At 50.3% G+C, this 21,524-nt stretch overlaps 2 protein-coding genes across 18 annotated transcripts in view; one reads left to right on the top strand and one right to left on the bottom strand.

Annotated features, from left to right (window-relative positions):
• Positions 1–13,806, bottom strand: part of KATNIP (katanin interacting protein) — a 33,486-nt gene extending 19,680 nt beyond the window's left edge. For 9 of the 15 annotated variants that reach the window (XR_014785463.1, XR_014785464.1, XM_084817916.1 and 6 more), the window contains exons 1-12: positions 13,650–13,770; positions 12,413–12,489; positions 11,550–11,719; positions 10,095–10,189; positions 9,337–9,453; positions 7,981–8,103; positions 5,614–5,854; positions 4,877–5,017; positions 3,535–3,737; positions 1,846–1,949; positions 966–1,053; positions 233–442 (exon numbers count right to left, since the gene is read on the bottom strand). Coding sequence is in view for 13 of the 15 variants with exons in the window: in XM_084817916.1 (XP_084674042.1) it covers positions 233–442; positions 966–1,053; positions 1,846–1,949; positions 3,535–3,737; positions 4,877–5,017; positions 5,614–5,854; positions 7,981–8,103; positions 9,337–9,453; positions 10,095–10,189; positions 11,550–11,719; positions 12,413–12,474 (1,554 nt within the window). In the remaining 2 variants the exon portion in view is untranslated. Of the gene's footprint in view, positions 1–232; positions 443–965; positions 1,054–1,845; positions 1,950–3,534; positions 3,738–4,876; positions 5,018–5,613; positions 5,855–7,824; positions 8,104–9,336; positions 9,454–10,094; positions 10,190–11,549; positions 11,720–12,412; positions 12,490–13,649 lie in introns of those variants that run through there. The other 6 variants (XM_084817919.1, XM_084817929.1, XM_084817925.1 and 3 more) reach the window with 5 other exon arrangements.
• A 109-nt stretch (positions 13,807–13,915) lies between these two features.
• GTF3C1 (general transcription factor IIIC subunit 1) overlaps positions 13,916–21,524 on the top strand; it is a 45,215-nt gene continuing 37,606 nt past the window's right edge. For all 3 annotated transcript variants that reach the window (XM_084817915.1, XM_084817914.1, XM_084817913.1), the window contains exons 1-5: positions 13,916–14,148; positions 14,646–14,855; positions 15,252–15,425; positions 16,000–16,143; positions 16,669–16,765. In XM_084817915.1, coding sequence (XP_084674041.1) covers positions 13,928–14,148; positions 14,646–14,855; positions 15,252–15,425; positions 16,000–16,143; positions 16,669–16,765 — 846 coding nt within the window. In that variant the 5' untranslated portion in view covers positions 13,916–13,927. The remainder of the gene's footprint in view (positions 14,149–14,645; positions 14,856–15,251; positions 15,426–15,999; positions 16,144–16,668; positions 16,766–21,524) is intronic.

Below are 21,524 nucleotides of genomic sequence, written 5' to 3'. Positions count from 1 at the left end.
GCAAAGCTAGAATCCCAAACACAATGTAGGGAAGTTGTACACTTGAAGCAAACCACGCAAGGGGGCCAGTAACGTGTGCCACATGGCACGCTCAGGAGAAAAGGAAGCTTGAGAGCCACTGGGGCATGCTCCTTCAGGACGCCACTTGCTCAGACAGAGGGGCAAAGTGCAGCTGCTGTGAAGGAGGCAAGGACTTGGATGGCTGCACACGGAGCAGAGGCAAGAGGCTCACGTTCAGGCTCCTGCTGACCAAGCGGCACAGCTCTCCAGGCGAGTCGGCATGCCTGATGTCCACATCGTGAGGAGACACAAACACCTTCTCACAGTGCAAGTCCAAGAACTCCACTTCTGTCAGGCCCACCCTCGCTGCACTCCCCCAGTTGGAGAGGATCTCCAGCGTGACATAAATGGTGTCCCGGACCTCTTCCGATTCCAGCTGGTCCTGGAAGGATAAATTGGTGACACTGCCATGAGCACAGGCCTCCAGAGGACGGGTATCACCGTTGGGCAATGGAAGCCAGCAAGCAGCAGGGAGGCGGGGGTGGGACCTGCCCGCCTGGGGCCTGCTACACATCACAGAGCGAGCGGAAGAGCCCCCTCCCACTTCTGAGCTGCCCACAGAACAAACTTTCCCTTCTTGAATCTCTGCGCAGCATCATGCCGCCCCAGCCGTACAAATACATTCGCACATTTTCACAGCTGAGGGAGTTGCTATTTGAGCCAGCAGCTCCAGTCCCCAAGTTGCCAAGTGATGGTGTACAGGCACCCCATTTCTGTTCTCATTCGACTCTGCAGCGTGCTGGAACACGCCCACCCACCCTTTTCTTGGCCAAGGCTTCCCAGGCCTCCTGGGGCCTTCCACCCACCTCTCCAAGGTCATTCAACCTGCATTTTGATATTCCTGCTGAGCTTGATGATGACAATGACAGGGTCACAGAGCTGTGGCATCAAGACTTGTTTCCTACCAGAACGTGAGACTCTGGCTGCTCAGGACCACGGCAGGCAGACTGGCTCTCAATCTTCTGCAGCACTTTCAAAAGCTTCTTCTGTTGCCTGAAATAGGGAGTTCAGTGCTGAAGAGAATACAGGGAAAAACACAGCCCTTGAACTTGAGCAAAGGAAATGCCTTCAAACCCATTCAAGTGGGAGGAAGTTCTCTACAGAGGGGCAGAGGTGATGGTGGCGGTTCCCATGTCCTGAGCCACAAACCCCTCCCTTTGCTGTTGAATGTCTTGGCCCAAAGGGAGCAGTCAGCTGCTCATAGAACAGGGTGAGGCTCTGTTGAATTGATGACAGATGGGCAGCATCTGTGCTGTCTTGAAGAGGATATTCAAGGCTTTCAAGACTTAGCAAACCGAGATGCAACTCAAGATGCCTTTGGGGGTGATCCCCCGAGGAATGGAACAGTGAGCAAGGGCCTCATGTCACCCAGGCACTGACATACTGACCCAGAGCTTTATATGTGCAACCATCACCTATCCCCCAAGGACATTGCTCAGCCCCCAACACTCCCCCCGAAAGTCACTGTGTGGGTGTGTTGGCAGGGGTGGGGGGAGCTAGCGGTCACAGCTGCTCAGCTCCAGTTCTAGACCTGGCCCAGTCCACCACAAGCACATTCTTCCCTGTGTCTGCCACACACACTCCCATACACATTCCAGGTGAGGCCGTGCGCATCCACCACCTTCCTCTCCCCCGGTTCCCGGGGGTCCGACGTGGGGGGGTCTGGCAGAGACCATGCCTGACAAGCAGGTCCCCTGGGGCATGCGGAGGCAAGACAGGGTTCCCTCCGAACCTCCCCTTTGTCTGGCACTTGAGAATGGACTCAGCATAAAGCCCCACCGCCACCTGTTTCCAAGAAGTCCAATCTTTTCCATGGCTGTGGAGACGACTGTCCCCTCCTGCTGCTGTGCGGGAGGCTCCGCTGTGGCAGAAGCTGATAATAATGGCAGCTGTGCAAGAGGGAAAGGACAAAGAAGCTCAACAGGACAGGCTCACACCCTTGGACCCAGTAGCCTCCTCAGTGGCTCTGCAAGAACTGGGACTGTGGGCCACACACAGATTGGACAGGCAAAGCACTCAGGACAGCAGCCTGATCCTCTAATGGCAGCGCCCTGAAGTCCCTGAAGCTGCTCTGGTCATGCCAGAGGACACTCTGCAGGCCACACAGATGCTCAGGGGACGCTTCCCTCACGGAAGGCTCGCCAAGGAGCCTGGCGGTCGAACGTGCTTGCTCCCCTTTCCCAGCAGATGGGCAACCAACACTTGGCTGCCAGAGGACTCTTGACACCAGCTCCATCCTCCTCTGTTTGGGCACTTTTCGCCAATGGCAGGACTTGGTGAGTTTGTCATAGCTATGTGAGAACCAGCAACCAAGGCATCTGCTTTGCACCCCTGAGCGCGCCTGGGACCTGCCTACGTGGGGATGCAAAGACTCATCTCTCTGTCGCACTCCCCAGGCCAGAAAATAACCCAACCTCCACCACCAGGCCTCTAACACCTTCTCCCGGGAAGTCTCTGTTCTCCTCTGCTCCGCTAACTGCTAGTGCCTTCTTGGGCTCTAATCATCATGAGACCCAAGCACCTTCTAAGAGACATAATGAGAGCAAAGCCATTAATGTTAAAGCATGTGTGTGTCCCCTGTCATCTATGAGCAAAGAAGGAGCAATTCCTGCAGAGTTTTAACTTTAAAGGATGAGGGATTAACTAGAAAAAGGATGAGTGGTGAAGCATGAATACAAGGCCTGAGGGCTGCCTTACTTTCTCTTTCTGCTAGGAAAATGACCTAGACCCTAAGGCGAGAGTAGAAAAAGAGTCCCTTTACAGAAAAGTGGGATACATTCTCTGCCCATTTCAAAATGGATGTTTGCAAAGCTAATGTTTGAGAAGAGCCTTTGGGGTCTCTCAGATCCCATGTGTGATGAATAGCAGCAGCAGCAGCTGCCAGCCACAGGGAGTGAGGGCTCCTCAGCTGGCCCTGCCCTTGTTCCCAGTGGAAGGTGCGAGCAGCTTCTCTCCCACCTCCCTGTCACAGAAGTGTTGTCCCTGTGGCCCAAAGGCAGGCCCAATGGGTACTCATCCACCAGCATTTTCCTAAATGACTCCAAAAGCTGCCCATTTGAACACAACTGATGGAGTCACTTTGGACTGTGGAAGCTTTCGCTTTCATCCAGCCATGTCTGCCTTTTTCCTCTCCTGTCCCCTACCCAAGGAACTGCTCTTCTTGTTTTCCAAAATGCACCTTCCTTCCACTTCAGTCAGTCTGAGGGAGAAGGACTAGTGGTCTGTTCACTTTAGCTAGGGCAGCCTGGGACCCTCTTGCCGAAACTAACTCTCTGCTGACTCTGGCTTCCCACCACCGCACCACCAGTGCACACTCTCCTGGGGTGCGCTTGCAAGTAGGGGGGCCTGCAGAGTTCTCAGCATAGCTGGGTCAGTAAATCTGACAAAGCTTGCAATGGACAGGTAGATGGACCCACTTACTGGCAGGGAGCACTATCTTATTGGCCCTGCAGAGAAATCCCTTCCGCTACTGACCTCTGCACAGGCTGCTTGCTCCAGCTCAGCCCTTGGGGAGCCAGCCGAAGTCTCCAGCTGCCTACAGAGAATCTCTTTCTGCAGGGTCTCGTTTTCTGCTTGCACGGCTTTCAGGACCACAGAGGCTGAATGTGCAGGGTCCTTCTTCTCGCAGACATTCTTTCGAGTGGCTGAAAGCGGCCTTTCTGATCGGCTTATTGGCCCTGATATCCAAAAGAAGCAGAAAATCTCTTTTGACCATGTTCTAGAAATGCAAGCACATCCCATCCCAGGCAGACCCACCCTAAGGCTAAAAAGGCTCTTGAGCCTGAAGAAGGAAACTCCTAGAGACTGACCTGTGATGCATGAGAGGAAAACTCAGCCTCTGCTTCCCTGTGCTTTGCACAGGACAAGATGCGGAACCTTTTTCCTGGTGCAAGCCACCAGCCCCTCAAGGATGTGACAAAGGCAAAAGCATTTGCCCAGAGAAGCAATGGCCATCTGGCATCGACCATTTCTACTAAATGAAAATCTGCTGGGTGTGAGGACCTGACCCCATATGGAACAAAGAGGAAGGGCAGGTGGCAAGACCCCTGTGCCGTGTCTGCGGGGTGGGGAGGGAGAGAGAAAGACAGAAACTGCCAAGCAAGACCTGGAAAATGCATGCAGGAGACAAGCGCTCTGAAGCAGAAGAGAAGCCAACGTGGAGGAGGAGGAGGACTTAGCCAGTTGAGGTCAGCCTAAAGTAGCTATGCCTGTGCCACAAGAACACCCTTCACAAAGTGGCCTTTCAAGGGGTTTATAAGCTGGAGAGGCGGCTGGAGTCAAGACGTGTTTCTTTGATGACAGCAGATACTGAAGCACATTTGCACACTGAGAAAGCTGAGGAGAGGAAAGTGAATGGCAGCAGAAAGCAGCAGAGGAAATAGGAATGACCAAGATGCCTTGGGAAAGAAGCATTTGATGCCAGCTCTGAGCAACATGGAGGCATTTGCTGGCTGGAGGGGGCTTTTCAAACTAGTGTTCCAAAGCACAGGAATGCTTTTGGAGGTTTCGCATCTGTGCCTGTCGATGCTTGAAAAAGAGACACTGGAAGAAAAATAAGCTAGCATACTCCAGAGAGTGACAGTCCCCTCCTGTCTCTCCAAGGAAGGTTTTGCATGCTTAACTAATGAGATCCCAATGGGCGGCTGGCATTGGAATGTCAACAGAGAGCATCCCAAACCAGGCCCTGATGAAGAAACAGGGAAGGCACCTGGCAGCTGCCCCTTTTCACCAGCACAGCTGCTCTAGGCCTCAGCTTCTGCTTCCCCCTCAAGTGCTGAGGAGTTGCTATGAAACAGAGAATAATCATCTCCCTTACTGGAGGGGGCTATTTCAACTTCCTCCAGGTATAGGTACTCAGCTGAGAGAGGCCGGGCCACATGGCTCATGGGCTTGGCAGGGATGTAGTGTTCTGCATTGCCCTTCCTTTTTGCAGAGAGACTTCGCTCCTTCTTCATGCCTGCAGGAAAAACAAACAGAAGAGGTACCAAGTTCAGCTTAATTTAGGAAAGAGTGCAGCTGTTGCAGTAGGCAAAGGCAGAAACAATCCAGCTTCATTGGAGTGATGGGATCCCCAAGATGCCCATTAGACCATCCACATCTTCTTTACAGCATAATGGAGGCTGCTGTGTCCCGCAGGCTCTTTTTTCTGCATGAAGGCCAGAAACAACTCTCATTTCAGGACACTGTGGAAGTGAGCATGTAGAAAGCAAGGCTATCTTACAACAGGACACCCTCAGCCAGCACATGACGATTTCTCTCTCTCGATCTCTCTCCCCCCACAACACCTCCCTCCCTCCCTCCCTCCTTCCCTCTCTCTCTCACATACAGTCAAACAAGAGAAGAGGCAAGAAGTTAAGGAAATGGCAGAAGTTAGAAAAATTAAAACTATTAGAACCTCAAGGTGGGTCTGCAGATGTTTCTGCTAGGCACATAAAAACACTTTCTTCTCTTTCCAGCATTGATATGGCAGCTTTTGGCCCAAGCCAGGCAAAGCAGCCTTGGATTCTGAAGACATCTTCCAGGGAATGGGCTGGGCTGCTCAACTGGACTTACTTGGGCAGTTTGGCTTGAATTCCAGCATGACGGGAGAACCAGGAGGTCCGCTGCAGCCCCTTCCAAGTTCTGCATGGCTGAGGAATGGCTCAGCACCCTCTCTGGAATGCTCCAGGGGCTCTTCTGCCTCAGAGGGCTCAGCAGGCACGTCCTCTTCCACAGAGTCAGAGTCTTCCTCCTCCGAGCAATCTTTCTCCATCCTGTTTTGACTCACAGCGAACTCCAAGCTCCGACGGAGTTCCTGGCACAAATTCCAGAGAAGCAGGTCAGCAACCTCACAATCACTTTGCAAAAAATCAATATTCAAGCTGTGATTCTATTTCCACTTACCTGGGAGTCAATCCTGCCAAAATTTTATTACTTACTGGAATCATTTCTATACTGCTTTATATTTTTTAAATATCCAAATTGTTGTACAAATTAAATAATACAAAAATCCTAATAGTAAAAACTAGATAAAATGCCAGAACTATTAATAATAAATGCACTATCCAATCTGGGGGTATGTAGAATCATAGAATAGTAGGGTTGGAAGGGGCCTACAAGGCCATCGAGTCCAACCCCCTGCTCAATGCAGGAATCCATGTAGGCTGACATGGTCAGAAAATGCCTGTTGAAAGAAGTCAGTGTTCAGCATGTGACAAAATAGCTGCATCATGGGCTCATGCCTTCTGTCCAAAGGGAGGCTCTCCCAAAGAATAGGTGCTATCACTGTGAAACCCTCTTCCAGGTGGTTACCAGGTGGACAGCTGATGGCTGAGGCACCTCCAAGAGGGCTTCATCCACTGATCTCAGTGGGCAGGCAAGACAATATGGGGAAGGCATCCCTCAGAAAGCTGTGCAGGGCCTTCTATACTCGTAACAGAAATGTAAATTTGGTTCAGTAGCATATTGGCAGCCAGTGCAGTTCCTCTGGTAGGAGTGTGACATGCTTCTGGTAAGCCGCTCCAGTGAGCAGCTCAGCCCTGCATTCTCTACTAGTTGCAGCGTCTGGACCAGTGTTATGGGCAGCCCCATATAATTCAGCATCGAGGTTAGCGGTGCATGGGTCACTGTGGCCAAACTAGCCCTGTCCAGAAATAGCTGTATCTGCCGTAGCTGGTAAAAGGCACTCCTGGCGACTGCAGCCACTTGGGCTTCCAGTGACAGTGGTGAATCTAGGGGTCCCCCCAGACTACATGACTGCTCCTTCAGGGTGTGTGCAAACCCACCCAGAACAGGCATTTCACCTCTTTCCTGGACCTGGGAGCTGCTCACCCACAGAGTCTCTGTCCTTACTAGGATTCTGTTTCAGCTTACTGGCCCTCATCCAGCCCATCCATCAATGGGACTGACTTCTGAGCAGACAAGCGAAGGATCGTGCTGTGAGTCACCATATATCAGAGGTAGGCAACGTGTGGCCCTCCAGAAGCTTTGGCCTGCAACTCTTATCAGCCCTAGCCAGCCCAGCTCATGGTCAGGGAGGATGGGGCCTGTAGACCACAACATCTGGAGGGCCACAAAGTGTGCCCCCCCCCCGCACACCATATATCCAACATGCCTCTACCAGGTAGATGAACAGGGTGAAGAACACTCTGGGGAAGGGCCAGGTTCAGTCCCCAGCAGCATCTCCAGGCAGAGCTGGAAAGAATCCTGCCTGAAACCCTGAAGAGCCACTGCTGCCAGCCAGTGTCAACAATACTCGGCTAGATGAAGCAAGGGCCGGACTCAGTAGAAGGCAGCCTCCTATATTACAACGAAAGCGCTTTGATTTAAAACCAATCCAAGTTGTCAGCAGGCAGACCTAACTGCCAAGCTGATCAAATGATGGGCTGTCAATCAATAGGACTGGGGCACTTGTATTGCCATGGCACTGCACCACACAATGGGCAATCAGGAGCCCAAAGGGTATCCAGGAGCAGCAACAGCCACTGGTCATTCTGCTTGCTTTGGGCAAGCCCCAAGAACTCCTGGGGTCAACAGAGAAGGCACGATGGGAGCGCTGCTAGGTGAACTGAGTGTTAAGACACAGCTTGAAGAGTGAAATCCAAATCCTCACTTCTCTGACTCTTTTGTTCCACCATCAGCATGCAAAGGATGGACATTGTGCGTCAACTTCACACACACTTACTAAGAAATAAACCTTACTGAACACAGTGGAATTTGCTTCCATGTCAACATGCAGTGTTGCACAGCAAAGGAAGAACTGAAGACTACTCAGGGAAAAGATACCTCTTTCCCAACATTCCCCTCCCAGGACTGACGATGGGCTGTGCAGGAGGAGCCATCACTGTCAGGGATAGGAATAGCCAAGACCAGCTGAGCTTTTGGTCTGGATCATCTTGCCAAGGTATAGAGATGCTGCCCAGACAAAGAGTTGCTCGGTACCTTCACGTCATCAATGCTGAGAAGCAGTGCTCCCTTTCCAGCATCATTGCTCAGGCTTTGTTCTACCTTTGGACCAGAGAGGATAAAGTCACTGGGGACTGTGCTTTCCGGAGGCTTGGGGCTCTGGCAACAAAGACAGAGAACGCTCTGTAAATCCGTATTTAGATGTTCATCTTCTTGGGAGAGGAAAACTGCCTAAGGTGAAAACCAGGGGTGTTGGGGGCATCCTCCAGGCTTCATTTCTGACATGGGCAATGCCGTTCTGTTGGTACAGGATATGTACCCCAGCCCCCTGAGATCTGATTCTATAAGATTCAGTTTCCATCACACTCTTGGAAATACCCAAACACTTGCAAAGGCTGCTGAGAGACATAGAACACAGACCTGCAACATCTAGCACAAGCATGGAGTTCTGTGAAGAGCAGCAGTGAAACTGTCACTGTCCGCTCTGCAGGGAAGGGGGCTTCCCTAGGCCTAGTGTCGAAAATGGGGGAAAGCTCAACTGGGTCGCCTCCACCCTTTGGATGGGGACCAGATGATGCCCATTCAGTGCCAAGACACTCCACAGACAGCGCCGGCTAGAGCAGCAGAAAACCCCACAGACATACAAGGGACAAATTCCACACAACTCAGGGGGAAACTCAAACCACTTTCAGACTGTCATGACTGGTGCTTGCTTTTTAAAGTTACCTTAAATGTCATTTAAATACTGCAGATGATCCAAGTCTAAAAGCAAAACACTACAAAAGAGCTTCTGGACAGGGGCTCTTACTGGCATGAGCAACTATTTCATTTGCTGCCTGTGCAAACAAGACTCACAACAGAATCAGAAGTCTAGCTGGAGACATTTGTCTCTTGTGCCTGAAAGTGCTTCAAGTCTCTCCTCAGCCAAGTGCTCAGTTAGATTGGGGGGGGGGGAGCAGGTGGGTCATGTGTCATAGGCCAGGACTGAGAGTCCTCCAAGACAGAGGATTCTAACAGCAGTGACTCCAAGGAGAGCCAGAACTGGTTCCCGGGCCTTTGCAAGTGGGGCCCTCCACCTTGGACCCTGCGCCCTGCCTGCTCAATCCCCAAGTGGCACCACTGCCCTTGGACTCCGAGAAGTGCATCTTGGACTCCTCCGGGGAGCGGGGCCCTGGGAGTATCCCCCAACCAGCCAGTTGTATCCCCCAATGAGTATCCCCATTGGTGGGGATGACAGAATCCGCAGTGGAATCCGACATCCTAGGCTTTCAAGGAAATGAGAAACCATCTCACGTGTCCCTTTTTGAAAGGCAGCAAAAGCTCCCTCATGCCTGTGCGAACATTTTGCCTTCAGTAATAATCTGCCTTTGACAAGATGGCAGACACCCATACCTGGGAAATGTCATTCTGCTCACAGGTTAGGCTTTTGTACAGTTCAAAATCCTCGGAGTACGCAGGAGGAGCAACATGGAGCCTAGAGCCACTTTCTGTCTTGATCTGCACAGCTTTCTAGAAAATGGAGGAAACCACTGTGTGTGTGAGTGTGACTCTCTAGAGGAATAAGTCACAGAATCATAGGAGGGTTGGAAGGGGCCTATAAGACCATGAAATCCAACCCCTTGCTCAATGCAGGTATCCATGTCAAAGCATCCCTGACAGGTGGCTGTCCAGCCTCATCTTGAATGCCTCCAGTGTGGGAGAGCCCACCACCTCCCTAGGGAATTGGTTCCATTGTCGCTTTGAGAACCAAAGGTGTCTGCTATGGCCTTCATGAGGGCTGGTAATTCCACTCTGGCTGAATGAGATTGCCTCCCTTAGCACAAAGGGAAACAGATCATTTAGCGTTTGGGAGTGACATCAGGGGTCATCTGTCTTGGTTGGTAGATGGCTGATGAAAGGGAGCCCCTCAACAGAAAGGCACCCATCTCCCTCAGCAGTGCAGAAGGCGGTGGGGGCATTGTCAAACAGGTTGCAAGTTCAAACTCCAGCAGGCTATATAGACAAGATCCAAGGCGCTGCCCATGCAATCTGGCAGCTGGTCTTAAGCCCGGCCTTGCTGCCAGATACGCTTGTTTAAAATTGGAGATGTCAGGGATGGAAGTTGGGACCCCTGCTATACAAAGCACACAGGCCCTCTTGGTTCTCCATACCTGTAGCCACTCCCGGCGCTGGATTTTACTTGGTGCACTTTGCGTGCTCCTCCCTTGCACATCTCCTTCTTTCAAAGGGGCTCTTGTACCAGTATCTGTAAGGAAATTTGGGGCAGTCAAGAGTTGTACAACTAGAAGGGGCCAAAGGACATCAAGGGCCGCCCCTGCCCCAAGGCACGACTCTCTATATAGCAGCCACCTATGGACTCTCACACAGACTATACATCTCCTAACGAATGGAAGGGAATAAGGTGACCAAAGTGGAAAATGATCTCAAATGGTTCAGACAGTGCTGTTCCTGGACCAGCTGTGTTGGCAGGATAGGGCAATGAGCCCTTGAGCTACATGGCATGCGTGTCTCAGGCCATATGGTCTGCAACTATCCAAGATGCAACCAGGATGGCTGCATCTTACCTCAAGGAAGAGAGGCAGTGTGACTTTCAATACCAGTTGCTGGGGAACATGACTGGGAGGGTGCTAAATTGCGCTTGTGGGTTTTGCATTAGCACCTGGTCACTGTGGGAAACAGGCATTTGGTCTGATCCAGCACGGCTGTTCTTCTGTTCTTAACATCCATGTGCTGTGTATTGCTAGCAGCATTGTTTGTTCCTTGAATTGTAGACCTCGCACAGGGATGGGGAGATGGCAGGAGAACCCTGGATACGTTTCAGGTGGTAACAGGGAAGCTCACTGGCGGTGGTTAGCCACCTACTCCCTCCACCCTCACCCAAAACATGCCCTCTGTGTCAGCTGGCTGTGGAGCAGTGCTGGTCATGGCAAAGGCAGGACACCCATCAGTATGCCTGGCAGCTGGTGCTCATTTCCCATGACACACCTCAACACACAGATGTTGCATCTCTTAGGTGACTGGGCAATAAGAAAGAAATATTTGAAAATGAGGACTAAAACAGGCAAAGTTAGGCTATGATGTCTAGAAGGAACTGCAGTAATGTTGAGAGTTGCTGCAGGTGAAAAGGCAGGCAGAGATCAACGAAAAGTGGATACTTGTCATTTCCTGGCGCCTTTCTAGACACTGCACATGACAGAAACCCCATTGGCCCAGAGAAACTGATCTACCTGTACGTGGCGTAATGCAGAGATGGAATTACTCCAGGCTTGCTTGGTCTATTTAAAAAACAACAATCCTATCTTCCCTATAGTCCTGTGATGTGTGTCAATTTTACAAAGCAAGGGGGTGAACTCAGGAGGACTTCTTAACAGCTGAGATGCAAGTCATCTGTGTTGTGTGATCCTGAGTCTCCACTCTTGCTTAACAAAATAAGCAGTGCCACATTAGATCAAACCAAAGTCGTCCTCCTCCAGAATTCTTTGTCAGATCCCCAGGGCCAGCAGGTGTGAGGTGGTGCAATGGAAGTTGACCAGTGTCCACTTTCAGTCTATCACTGGTGTAACAATCCAAGGGTGTCTAACTACAGTTATTATGAAGGAACTTACAGTTTGCCCTTGCTGCTCGTGTATCACCTCTGAAAAAGTTTTGAGAGCTGACTTTCTTGCTATGGTTACTTAGTTCTGAGTTGGCTCCATTCACATACAGAGTAAATCCTTGTTCCAGCTGCTCCAACTTGATCTGCAGAGGATCTTTTCTTCTGAGTTGTTTCAATATCCTAGAATAGATAGGACACTTTCCTATCTGGGGTTCTCAGAGGATCACGTTCTCTCTACAAAAAAGCAACTGCGAGAGCTTCAGCAGTGAATTTCCCAAAGCTTTGATGAAACCATGATGAAGATCCTTTCATCCACCCTCTTACAAGCACTTAGGAATACTTTCAAACTCATCCTAAATTTGGAGGGGGTGGGGAGGAGAAAATGGTGGTCTGCTGAAATCTGTCTCCCCTCTGCTCTGATAGGTTTTTCTAGGGCTGGGGGCAATGCCTTACCCTGGAAGGTGAAGTTCCTGATAATGATTAACGCAAACAGCCAAGTATACTGATCTACTACTTGCTTTTCTATCAGGTCATGGATTTGTACTTTGTTGTTTTATTGATAAACAAGCTACTTTTCTGTGTAACGATTGCCCTCCGAGCAGCTTCCTGCTGCACAACCTGAGCCTTTCTTTCCAATTTCAAGTTTGTTTGTTTTTTGTCTGCAGGAGAAATTTTTTTGGAACTGCATGTGTGCCTATGGTCCTTGCCTAGGCAGAAGGAGGAAAATAAAATAGAACTTCAAGGTCTGAGTCAGATTTATTCCTGCCAGGGACTTATCTGGGTATGATGATGACGCAATAGCCTGCAGAACAGAAGCAACTGCCTAGTGCCCACAAACCTGTTCTTTTGCCCAGAAGTCAGCCTTCTGCTTACCTGTTTCTCTGCTGAAGCAATACTATGTGCTCATCATGTTTCTCATCAAAGTCCGTCACCATGTCCTTAGCTTAAGTCTAAAATACAAAACCAGAACAAAGCTTTGCAGGCTTCCCATGGCTTTTCAGAGTGCCATGCAGCACAATCCTGAGCATATTTACTTAGAAGTAAGACCCACTGCATTCAGTTGAATGCACTCCCTAGTAAACGTCTTTAGGATTGCAGCCTGAAATCAATGGCCTCAACTCTAGGGCCTCAAAGTGTTCTACACAACCTGAGGTGCCAGCAACTTCTTTATAAATTACAACAAACTTTGATGAATCTGAGCTGTTAGATAGCTGCAACCTAAGGACACTCTGTAGAAGATGTTTAGCTTAGAAACCAGAGCAGCACCTTTTTAGAAGCTGTCAGCCATCAGCCCAACCCAATGGAAATTGGTGGGTTGAAGCACCGGCCCAACTGGGCTGCAAGTCTGCTGCCCTATCTGTCCAATGCTATGTTCTGGCTAAAGCAGCCACCACAGCTTGCCCCTCTATGAGCCAGCCAGTCGCCTACCCTCTTCCTTGTGGAGAGGAGGCCCTCTCACAGTTCAGTCTGCAGATGACCTTTCTGTGCTGGGCTTGCCCTCAGTTGCTGGTCCACCTACGCTGTTGTGCCCCCACGCCCCGGCTTCCTCATGAATGCCCACTGGCTGTCTGGGTTACGGCGTGTTTCGCACAGGGGCAATACCTGGCTTTTGGGGTGGTGATGGTGGCCTGACCTGGCCGCATTTGGTCTCCTCCTTTGGTCTAGCGTTGCCTCTGTGTCTGCCTATTGGTGGCTCTCTTAGGCCAAAAAGGGGGTCTTTCCCAGCCTGCTATTGGGGGCCTTCACAAGCAAAGAGGTTCTGGCACATGGGCCTACCAATCGGTCTCCTGGAGGGAGAGTTGGGCCGGTTACTGCTGTTCTTGGGGCCAGGACCCCTTTCTCTGGCTGCCTCAGGCCAGAGGAGGGCTAGGGAGGGGGCCTTTCCCAGCGGGTTAGCACCCACCGGGCTCCCCTGTCTGGATCTCCGGGCGTCGAGAGACCTGCTCGCAGCCGCTCCCCTGCTGGCCAGGAAACCCACCCACCTCCCCAGGTAGGGGGCTCCCGAGGCGGCGGCAGCGGGCGCCTCGATTCAGGCAAGCCCCTTCCCCTCGAGCGCAGGCGAAGGGCCGCGACCCGGCGTTCTTCGGCCACTGCTTCTCTTTCGACTCACCCAGCCAGGCAGGCGGCCAAGCAGCGCTCGCCGGGGCGCCACGGCTGGCTGGCTGGCTGGCTGGCTGGCTGGCTGGCTCGCTCACGCCGCCGTCCTCCTCGTCCTCCTCGTCTTCATCCCAGCCGCTGCTTGTTGGGCCGTTGCCGTGGTTACCCTCGGGCAGCCAGACGGGGGCGCGGACTGGTAGCGTCATTTCCGGCGCGCCAGTCACCTCCCATTGGGCCGAGAGGAGGGAGAGATAAGCGTGCGCATGCGTGGTGTTCGCCGCCGCCATCGTCATGGAAGCGCTGTGGGCCGCGCTGGACGAGGTGGCCCTGGAGGGCCTGGACGGCGTCACCGCCGGCGCGCTTTGGGAGCGGCTGGCCGGCCGTGTCCCGCCCTTCCCGCTGCCCCTGGAGCCCGCCGCCCGGCAGCTGCTCTGGGCCACGCTCGCCGCGCACACCGAGCTCCGCTTCTATCTCCTCCCGCAGCCGCGGCCCCCGCTGCGCCTCTACGACCGGTGAGGGAGGGAGGGAGGCTGGCTGGCTGGTGGCCGCTCATTCACACTCACAGCCTCTGGGTAAAGCCAGCCGTCGCCCACGTTTCTAGTCCTGGTGAGGCACATGCTGGAAAGGACTGGCGAGCTTTGGCTAGCCTCAGGAGGTGCTCACGGGTTGTAGTATCCGGTCTGCCTCTCTTTGGGCTCAGCCCGGAATTGCCTCAGCCCTCACCAGAGGCAGTGAGGATGTCTCGCCCAGTTTCGCAGCTGAGCAGGAATGTGAGTCTTGCGCCAACGTGATCTGAAACACCAGACTTGGATAGATGTGCAAGGCAGTGGGATTATCATCAGGGACTTACTCAGGTTATTTGCGGTTGCTTCCAAATAAACATGGTTGGGATCACGCTGCATGTGTACATCTCCTTTAACTGGTGGGAGGGGTGATTTTTTAAAAAAAAACACCTACAAATCCCAGGGAAGTTGCCTGATAAGTGTTCACTCTCTTTTTTGTGTTTCAGGTATGAAGAAATTGATCTTGAAACAGGAATACTGGAGACCAAGCGGGATCCTGTTCCATTAGAAGACATTTATCCTGTGCACATGATTTTGGATGACAGTGAAGGCATTCAGGGTTCGTGCCAGTATTTTAAAGAGAGACTGGATATTACTGATCAGGTCAGGACGAAAGACCTGCAGCCGTGTTGCACTTATGCAGAGGCTTATGAGAAGTGAGTAACCTTTAATTAGTGGATTTTGCTCTCAAATTGAGAGAGAGAGATGCCTGTAGAGTGGACAAGTGAAACACAAAAGTAGAAAGAAAAGCAGAAGAAATATGAATGGTGTTTACCAGCAATCGTGGAAGCTTGTGTACTAGTGCAAGGAACATCAGGAACTAGCTGAAGGAAGTGTGAAGTGGTGGCATCACTGAGATCTGGTGGGGGGTAATTCACGATTAGTACATTAACATAGAGGCTATTCTAAAAGGACAGAAGAAGAGTGTAGTGCTGTCTATTTGCACCCAAATCTGCACAGAAGGGAGCCATGCTGATGTAGCACAAAAAGTTTCTGATCCATTGGGGAATCCTGGAAAATGACCTTTCTTGCCTTCACTTCTTGCTTTGCAGCTGGGGGGAGAAACTGGTCATTGTGGCCTCCCAGGTGCTACGCCACAGAACGCTAATAAGCTGGGAAGGGGATCCAGACTTAAAACTTCCCGACTTCTCCTACTGCATTTTGGAGCGGCTAGGGCGTGCTCGATGGCAAGGAGAACTCCAGAGAGACCTCAGTGCAGCTTTTAAGTGAGTGCCAGTTTTTCTGTCTCATGTAATTTTTCATTCTGGCTCCAGTTGTGATGCTGCAGCGCCATATGGACAGTTAACCCCCACTGGTTTAGAGAGGACTACTTACCCCATGGACTGGGGAGAATAAGAGGATAGTATTGCCTTGGGTTGTTCGTCTCTGACATATCTTGCAGAGTAACTGTGACTGGAGCTTCTCCAGCAGTATCTGTGTGAGGCTGCTTTGCTTGGGAATGTATGTTATGGAGCTGCTGTGGCGATAGGGAACAGACACACACATGCGTTGCCTCTAGGGGCACTGCGTAGCCCTGAGCCATATCCAGATCCCAATTTGTTGCAGTCACAGATGTTTGGAGAAAAGGCAGCGTCCCCTCCCAGAACTCACAGGCTTGGCCAATTCCATTCCCTCCATAATTTGCTTACTAGTGCTGATACAAGGTTGTCTGCTTTAGCATGAGTTTCCCTTGGTTGGAGCATCCTTGGAGAATGCTGAGCATGTTTTTGTATGTTGTCTTCTGACTTTTGTGCCATGCTGACTTTGTAAGCACCATAGAAATAATACATCTCATTCCAGGGTGGATGCTGGGAAGCTTCACTATCACCGCAGAGTGCTGGACAGAAACGGACTCATCTCAATGCAGTCCCATGTGATCAGGTTGCCCACCGGGGCCCAGCAGCACTCCATCCTTCTGCTTCTCACTCGCTTCCACATTGACAGGTGTGTGCTGGAGAAGGTTAGGAGGTCAGGGAAGTGGTACTGGAGAGGCAGGGGAGTGGTTCTGCTCCTTTCCTGCTGCAATATTTCCCTGAACTCAGTTGCACCCCCTCCCCTTTCACAGGGAAGAAAAACCTTCTTCCCCCTGAGTGGAATTAATAGCAGTTTTGGGGTGGGATGATTTAGATTGGGGAAACAGCGTGGGAGGAAATGGCTGAGCATCTCTTCCCCAGGGCGACTTCCCCAATCAAATAAGCAGCTTCACACAGCTTGACTCTGTTGTCAGTCAAAGTGTGGGAGATCCTCATCGTATTCTGGCTAGTTGACCCAACAGGATGAGCTTGTTCTACTTCTAGCAGCAAGAGGGGAGCAGCAGCAGCATTTCTGTCTGTTTCTCTCTCCCAGTTTAGTGCCTCATTTGTAGCTTGCATCTTGGGTGAGGTGCAGGCCTTTCCTTGTTTTATCTGTGGGCATTCAAGAAGGGAGCTTTGTGATGTTCGCTCACTGTTGCCTCCTCTTGAGTTTTAGGAGGAGCAAATACGATATCCTGATGGAGAAGCTCTCCAGTATGCTGAGCAGTCACCCGGGTCAGATGGAAACGCTGGGGAACATAAGGGAGGAACTGGTGAGCTTTTGGCTGCTCTTCCATTCACTTGAGCTCATCTGAAACCCATGTGTGTGAGCTGGAGTATGTACTGCTTAATTTCTGGATTCCAGTTGGAAGCATCTTTTCTTTCCAATGGACAGAGTCATCTCATCTGGTGGCTGCTTACCAGAGCCACAGGGATGTTGAGATGTGCCTGCCTTTGGGCCCCTTCAAGTCCTGGAGAGTCCCTCCACCTTTGACAAGAGCCTCCAAGCCCAGTCTGCGCTTTTGTGATTAGATCTCTGACCCTTTAGAACAGTCCTGTCTTTCTTTGCTGGCACTTCCTGAGCCACCAAGGAGGATTTCAGGGCTTGGTTGTTAGGGTTCTTTGGGGAGACAGGGAAGACTTTAGTAGGGTAGCTGCTCCTGACAGGGTGGCTTCAGATCACTCACTTGAGGGACCAGCCCTGCACAGCACTAGCAGCTTGGAGCAAGTCAGCCAATCTGAGCTATCTTCCTGTACCTTGAGATCTGCTGCCTCTGAGCAGGCAATGCCTGTTCCCTTGCAGGGAAGATTCAGAGCCCAGGAGCTGCCTGTCTTTGTTAAGGTGGCACTTAAGCAGCTGAACTAGGGACAGGGCAGCCACAGATTTAGAAAACCAGAGAACACAGAGAGTGGAAGGAAGTTGTCTTGAGCTCCATTTTCTTTTTGGAAAGGTGGGGTACAAATCAAATAATGAATTAATAAAATAAAGGAGGGGAAAATGAAGGGTAAAATCCAGCATAAATCCTACTTAGAGTAGACCCACTGAAATGAATGAGACTTAAGTCAGTAACAACTTAAGTCTCATTCAACTTAAGCCCCATTCATTTCAATGGGTCTACTCTAAATTGGATTTTACCCAAAGGCTGCAGCCCCAAACATGCTTACAATGGAATAAGTCCCATTGAACACAACGGGACTGACTTCTGAGTAAACATGTACTGGACAGTCCTGAAAGGCTGTGTTGTAAACTCCCTGAAGGGTTCTCTGGAGCCATGTGGTGGGATATAAATCTGTAAGAGAATAAATACATGACAAGATGGTGACAGCCAGCCCCCTTGAGGGTCTACTCAGGCACCAACAGGCAGCAGGAGAGTACAGATGGGGGTGCATTTGTGTGGCTGCTCAGAATCGCAAACAAAAGCAAGAAGGAGGAGAGCCTTCAAGGAAGAGCACCAAGCAAATCAACAAACCCTCAATATAACCAGGAAACTCAAGAAAATAATATGTTTGATATATATGAAAAGTAGATACAGCTAGTCCTGTTTGGTGTGCATGTAACAGGTAGAAGTACAAAGTCTGAAATGGACAATGGACCAAGCTACCTGCAAAACACAGCTGAATGTGGAAAAAATATGATCAATTCCAAAAAACTGTGTAGCAACAATATAGATATGACAATACTGCAAACAGAGTCAAAAGTTGGTGTGACATTCATGGCAGATGTCACACCATCTGTATTTCCCAAGTTTATTAATTGTTTATCATCTCTTTTGACTCTGTATTGTTACCACACCTGGCTGTGTTTTTCAATATTGAAAAACATTGTCCATTGTCTGGTGCTCAGAATCAAACCATTCTCACAGACTGGATACTCCTGGGCTAGGGAATGGTGGAAAGCTTGAGATGCCAAGGCACACAGTAGGGACAAAGCCATGATGTGAATGTTCCAGCAGATTTTGACTTGAAAATGTTTTGGACACTTTTCTTGAAAACTCTGGAAATTTTTTAGGTGTCCTAAATCAATTGATTTAATATGTTCTACTGCTATTTAGTAAACAAACTAAAGGAGTATGCTCTGTTAATTTTACATGCTATATAAATAACTTTGCAGTTTTCCCAATAGTCAAAAATGTTTGAATGGAAACCATTGATTAGGAGAAAACCCAGACAGGTGCACTTAATGGCTGCAATCTGCTTACATAGGAGTAACAGCAGTCCTGTAGTTCAGTTACACCAGCTGAAGGGGCCACAGGATTTGGTGGAAATCTTGTCAGGCCAGCAAAATGTAAGATTTCAGTGGAACACTTGCTGTATATTTCCAGTATTTCTCCAGAATATGACCATGCATTGTTGGTAGCAGAAATTTATACCAGGACGTTGTGCAAGAAGTGTCCCTCCTGTTGTGTTCAGTGGTGTGTGTTTAAAAAAAAAGGCCACTCCTACATCAGCGAGCACCCCATGCACATTGCCACAGCAGCTCATAAGATACGGTGTAACTCAGCACCCAGTCACAGCACCACACTACCAGTATATAACCCCACACAGGGAGATCATCACTTAAGGGGCGGGGGGGGGGGGGTATATCTTTCCGCCCTTGTGTCAAGCACACCTAAAACTCTCAAGGCAGAACTCTTATGAGGGGGACTAAGAAGTGGCAGTTTGCACACCGAGGGGGTACTTAGCAAAATCAGCCTGCCTCCAGAACTCACATGGGTCCTTGAGTGCATTACTTTTTTATTTATTTATTTATTTATTAGCTTTCATTTCTATACTGCCCAATAGCCAAAGCGCTCTGGGCGGTTCACAGAAATTAGAACCAAACGGCACACAATAAAAAAATTTAAAATATATAGAACATTAAAACCACAATATGACAATACAACCACAATAAAACCTAGCAGCAATGCAGGAATTTAAAATACCGATTTAAAACAGCAAAGCTAAAAGTCTAGAAAGCTAAAATGCTAAAATGCCTGGGAAAATAAAAAGGTCTTCACCTGGCACCGAAAGGAATACAATGTAGGTGCCAGGTGAACCTCACTAGGGAGCTCATTCCACAGCCGGGGTGCCACAGCAGAGAAAGCCCTCTTCCTAGTAGCCACCCGCTTCACTTCCTTTGGCAGGGGCTCATGGAGAAGGGCTGCTGAGGATGATCTTAAGGTCCGGGCAGGCGCATATGGGAGGAGGCAATCCTTCAGATAACCTGGCCCCAAGCCGTTAAGGGCTTTAAATGTTAATACCAGCACTGTGAATCGGACCCGGAAATAGACTGGCAGCCAGTGTGCAGCTGAAAAAGTACTGACGTAATATGAGCTCGCTGGCCAGTCCCTGTTAACAATCTTGCTGCCCTATTTTGGACCAGCTGAAGTTTCCGGACCGTTTTCAAAGGCAGCCCCACATATAATGCATTGCAGTAATCCAGACGAGAAGTTATCAGAGCATGGATAACTGTAGCTAGGCTATCTCTGTCCAGATAAGGGCGTAGTTGGTATACCAGCCTAAGCTGACAAAAAGTGCTCCATGCCACTGAGTTCACCTGTGTCTCAAGTGACAGTTCTGGATCCAAGAGCACCCCCAAACTACGAACCTGATCCTTTAGGGGGAGTGCAACTCCCTCCAGAACAGGTTGAATATCACCTAGCCGGGCAGATGAACCACCCACTAACACCTCCATCTTGTCTGGATTGAGTTGTCAGTTTATTGGCCCTCATCCAGTCCATTACCGTGCCCAGGCACTGGTTCAGAACAGCCACTACCTCACCTGGGTTTGATGAGAAAGAGAGGTAGAGCTGGTGTCATCTGCATATTGATGGCACCTCAGCCCACACCTCCAGATAACCTCCCCCAGCGGTTTCATGTAGATGTTAAACAGCATGGGGGATAAAATAGAGCCCTGTGGAACCCCATGGCACAATTGCCATGGCACAGAGCAATAATCCCCCAGCACCACCTTCTGGAATCGGCCATCCAAGTAGGAGCAGAACCACTGCAGTGCAGTGCCTCCAACTCCCGGACCAGACAACCTATCCAGAAGGATACCATGGTCGATGGTATCAAAAGCTGCTGAGAGGTCCAGGAGAATCAACAGGGTCGCACTCCCCCTGTCCCTCTCCCGGCAGAGGTCATTCCACAGGGTGACCAAGGCAGTTTCCGTTCCAAAACCAGGCCAGAAGCCCGATTAAAATGGATCTAGGTAATCCATTTCAACCGTACCTGGAACTGTCCTGCGACCACCTGCTCAAGCACCTTGCCCAGGAAAGGGATGTTGGCTACTGGCCTATAATTGTTAACATCCTCTGGGTCCAGGTTAGGCTTTTTCAGGAGTGGTCTAATTACTGAATCATAGAATAGTAGGGTTGGAAGGGGCCTACAAGGCCATCGAGTCCAACCCCCTGCTCAATGCAAGAATCCAAGTCAGAGCATACCTGACAAATGGCTGTCCAGCCTCGTCTTGAAGGCCTCCAGTGTGGGAGAGCCCACCACCTCCCCGGGTAATTGGTTCCATTGTCGTATTGCTCTTACAGTCAGGAAGTTTTTCCTGATGTTCAGCCGGAATCTGGCTTCCTGTCACTTGAGCCCATTATTCCGTGTCCTGCACTCTGGGATGATCGAGAAGAGATCCTGGCCTTCTTCTCTGTGACAACCTTTCAAGTACTTGAAGAGCCCTATCATATCTCTCCTCAGTCTTCTCTTCTCAAGGCTAAACATGCCCAGTTCTTTCAGTCTCTCTTCATAGGGCTTTGTTTCAAGTCCCCTGATCATCTTTGTTGCCCTCCTCTGAACCGTCTCCAGTTTGTCTGCATCCTTCTTCAAGTGTGGTGCCCAGAACTGGACACAGTACTCCAGATGAGGCCTGACCAGTGCTGAGTAGAGGGGAACTAGTACTTCCTGGGATTTGGAAGCTATGCTTCTATTAATGCAGCCCAAAATGGCACTGCCTTTTTTGCAGCCACATCACATTGTTGGCTCATATTCAGCTTGTGATCGACAACAATGCCAAGATCCTTCTTGCTTGTAGTGTGGTTGAGCCAC

The sequence above is a fragment of the Heloderma suspectum genome, chromosome 12 (genome assembly GCF_057233095.1).
Source record: "Heloderma suspectum isolate Gila_16-S chromosome 12, 16-S_ref, whole genome shotgun sequence".
NCBI classification, from domain to species: Eukaryota; Metazoa; Chordata; class Lepidosauria; order Squamata; family Helodermatidae; genus Heloderma; species Heloderma suspectum.
This window is presented reverse-complemented; position numbering and strand designations above follow the sequence as displayed.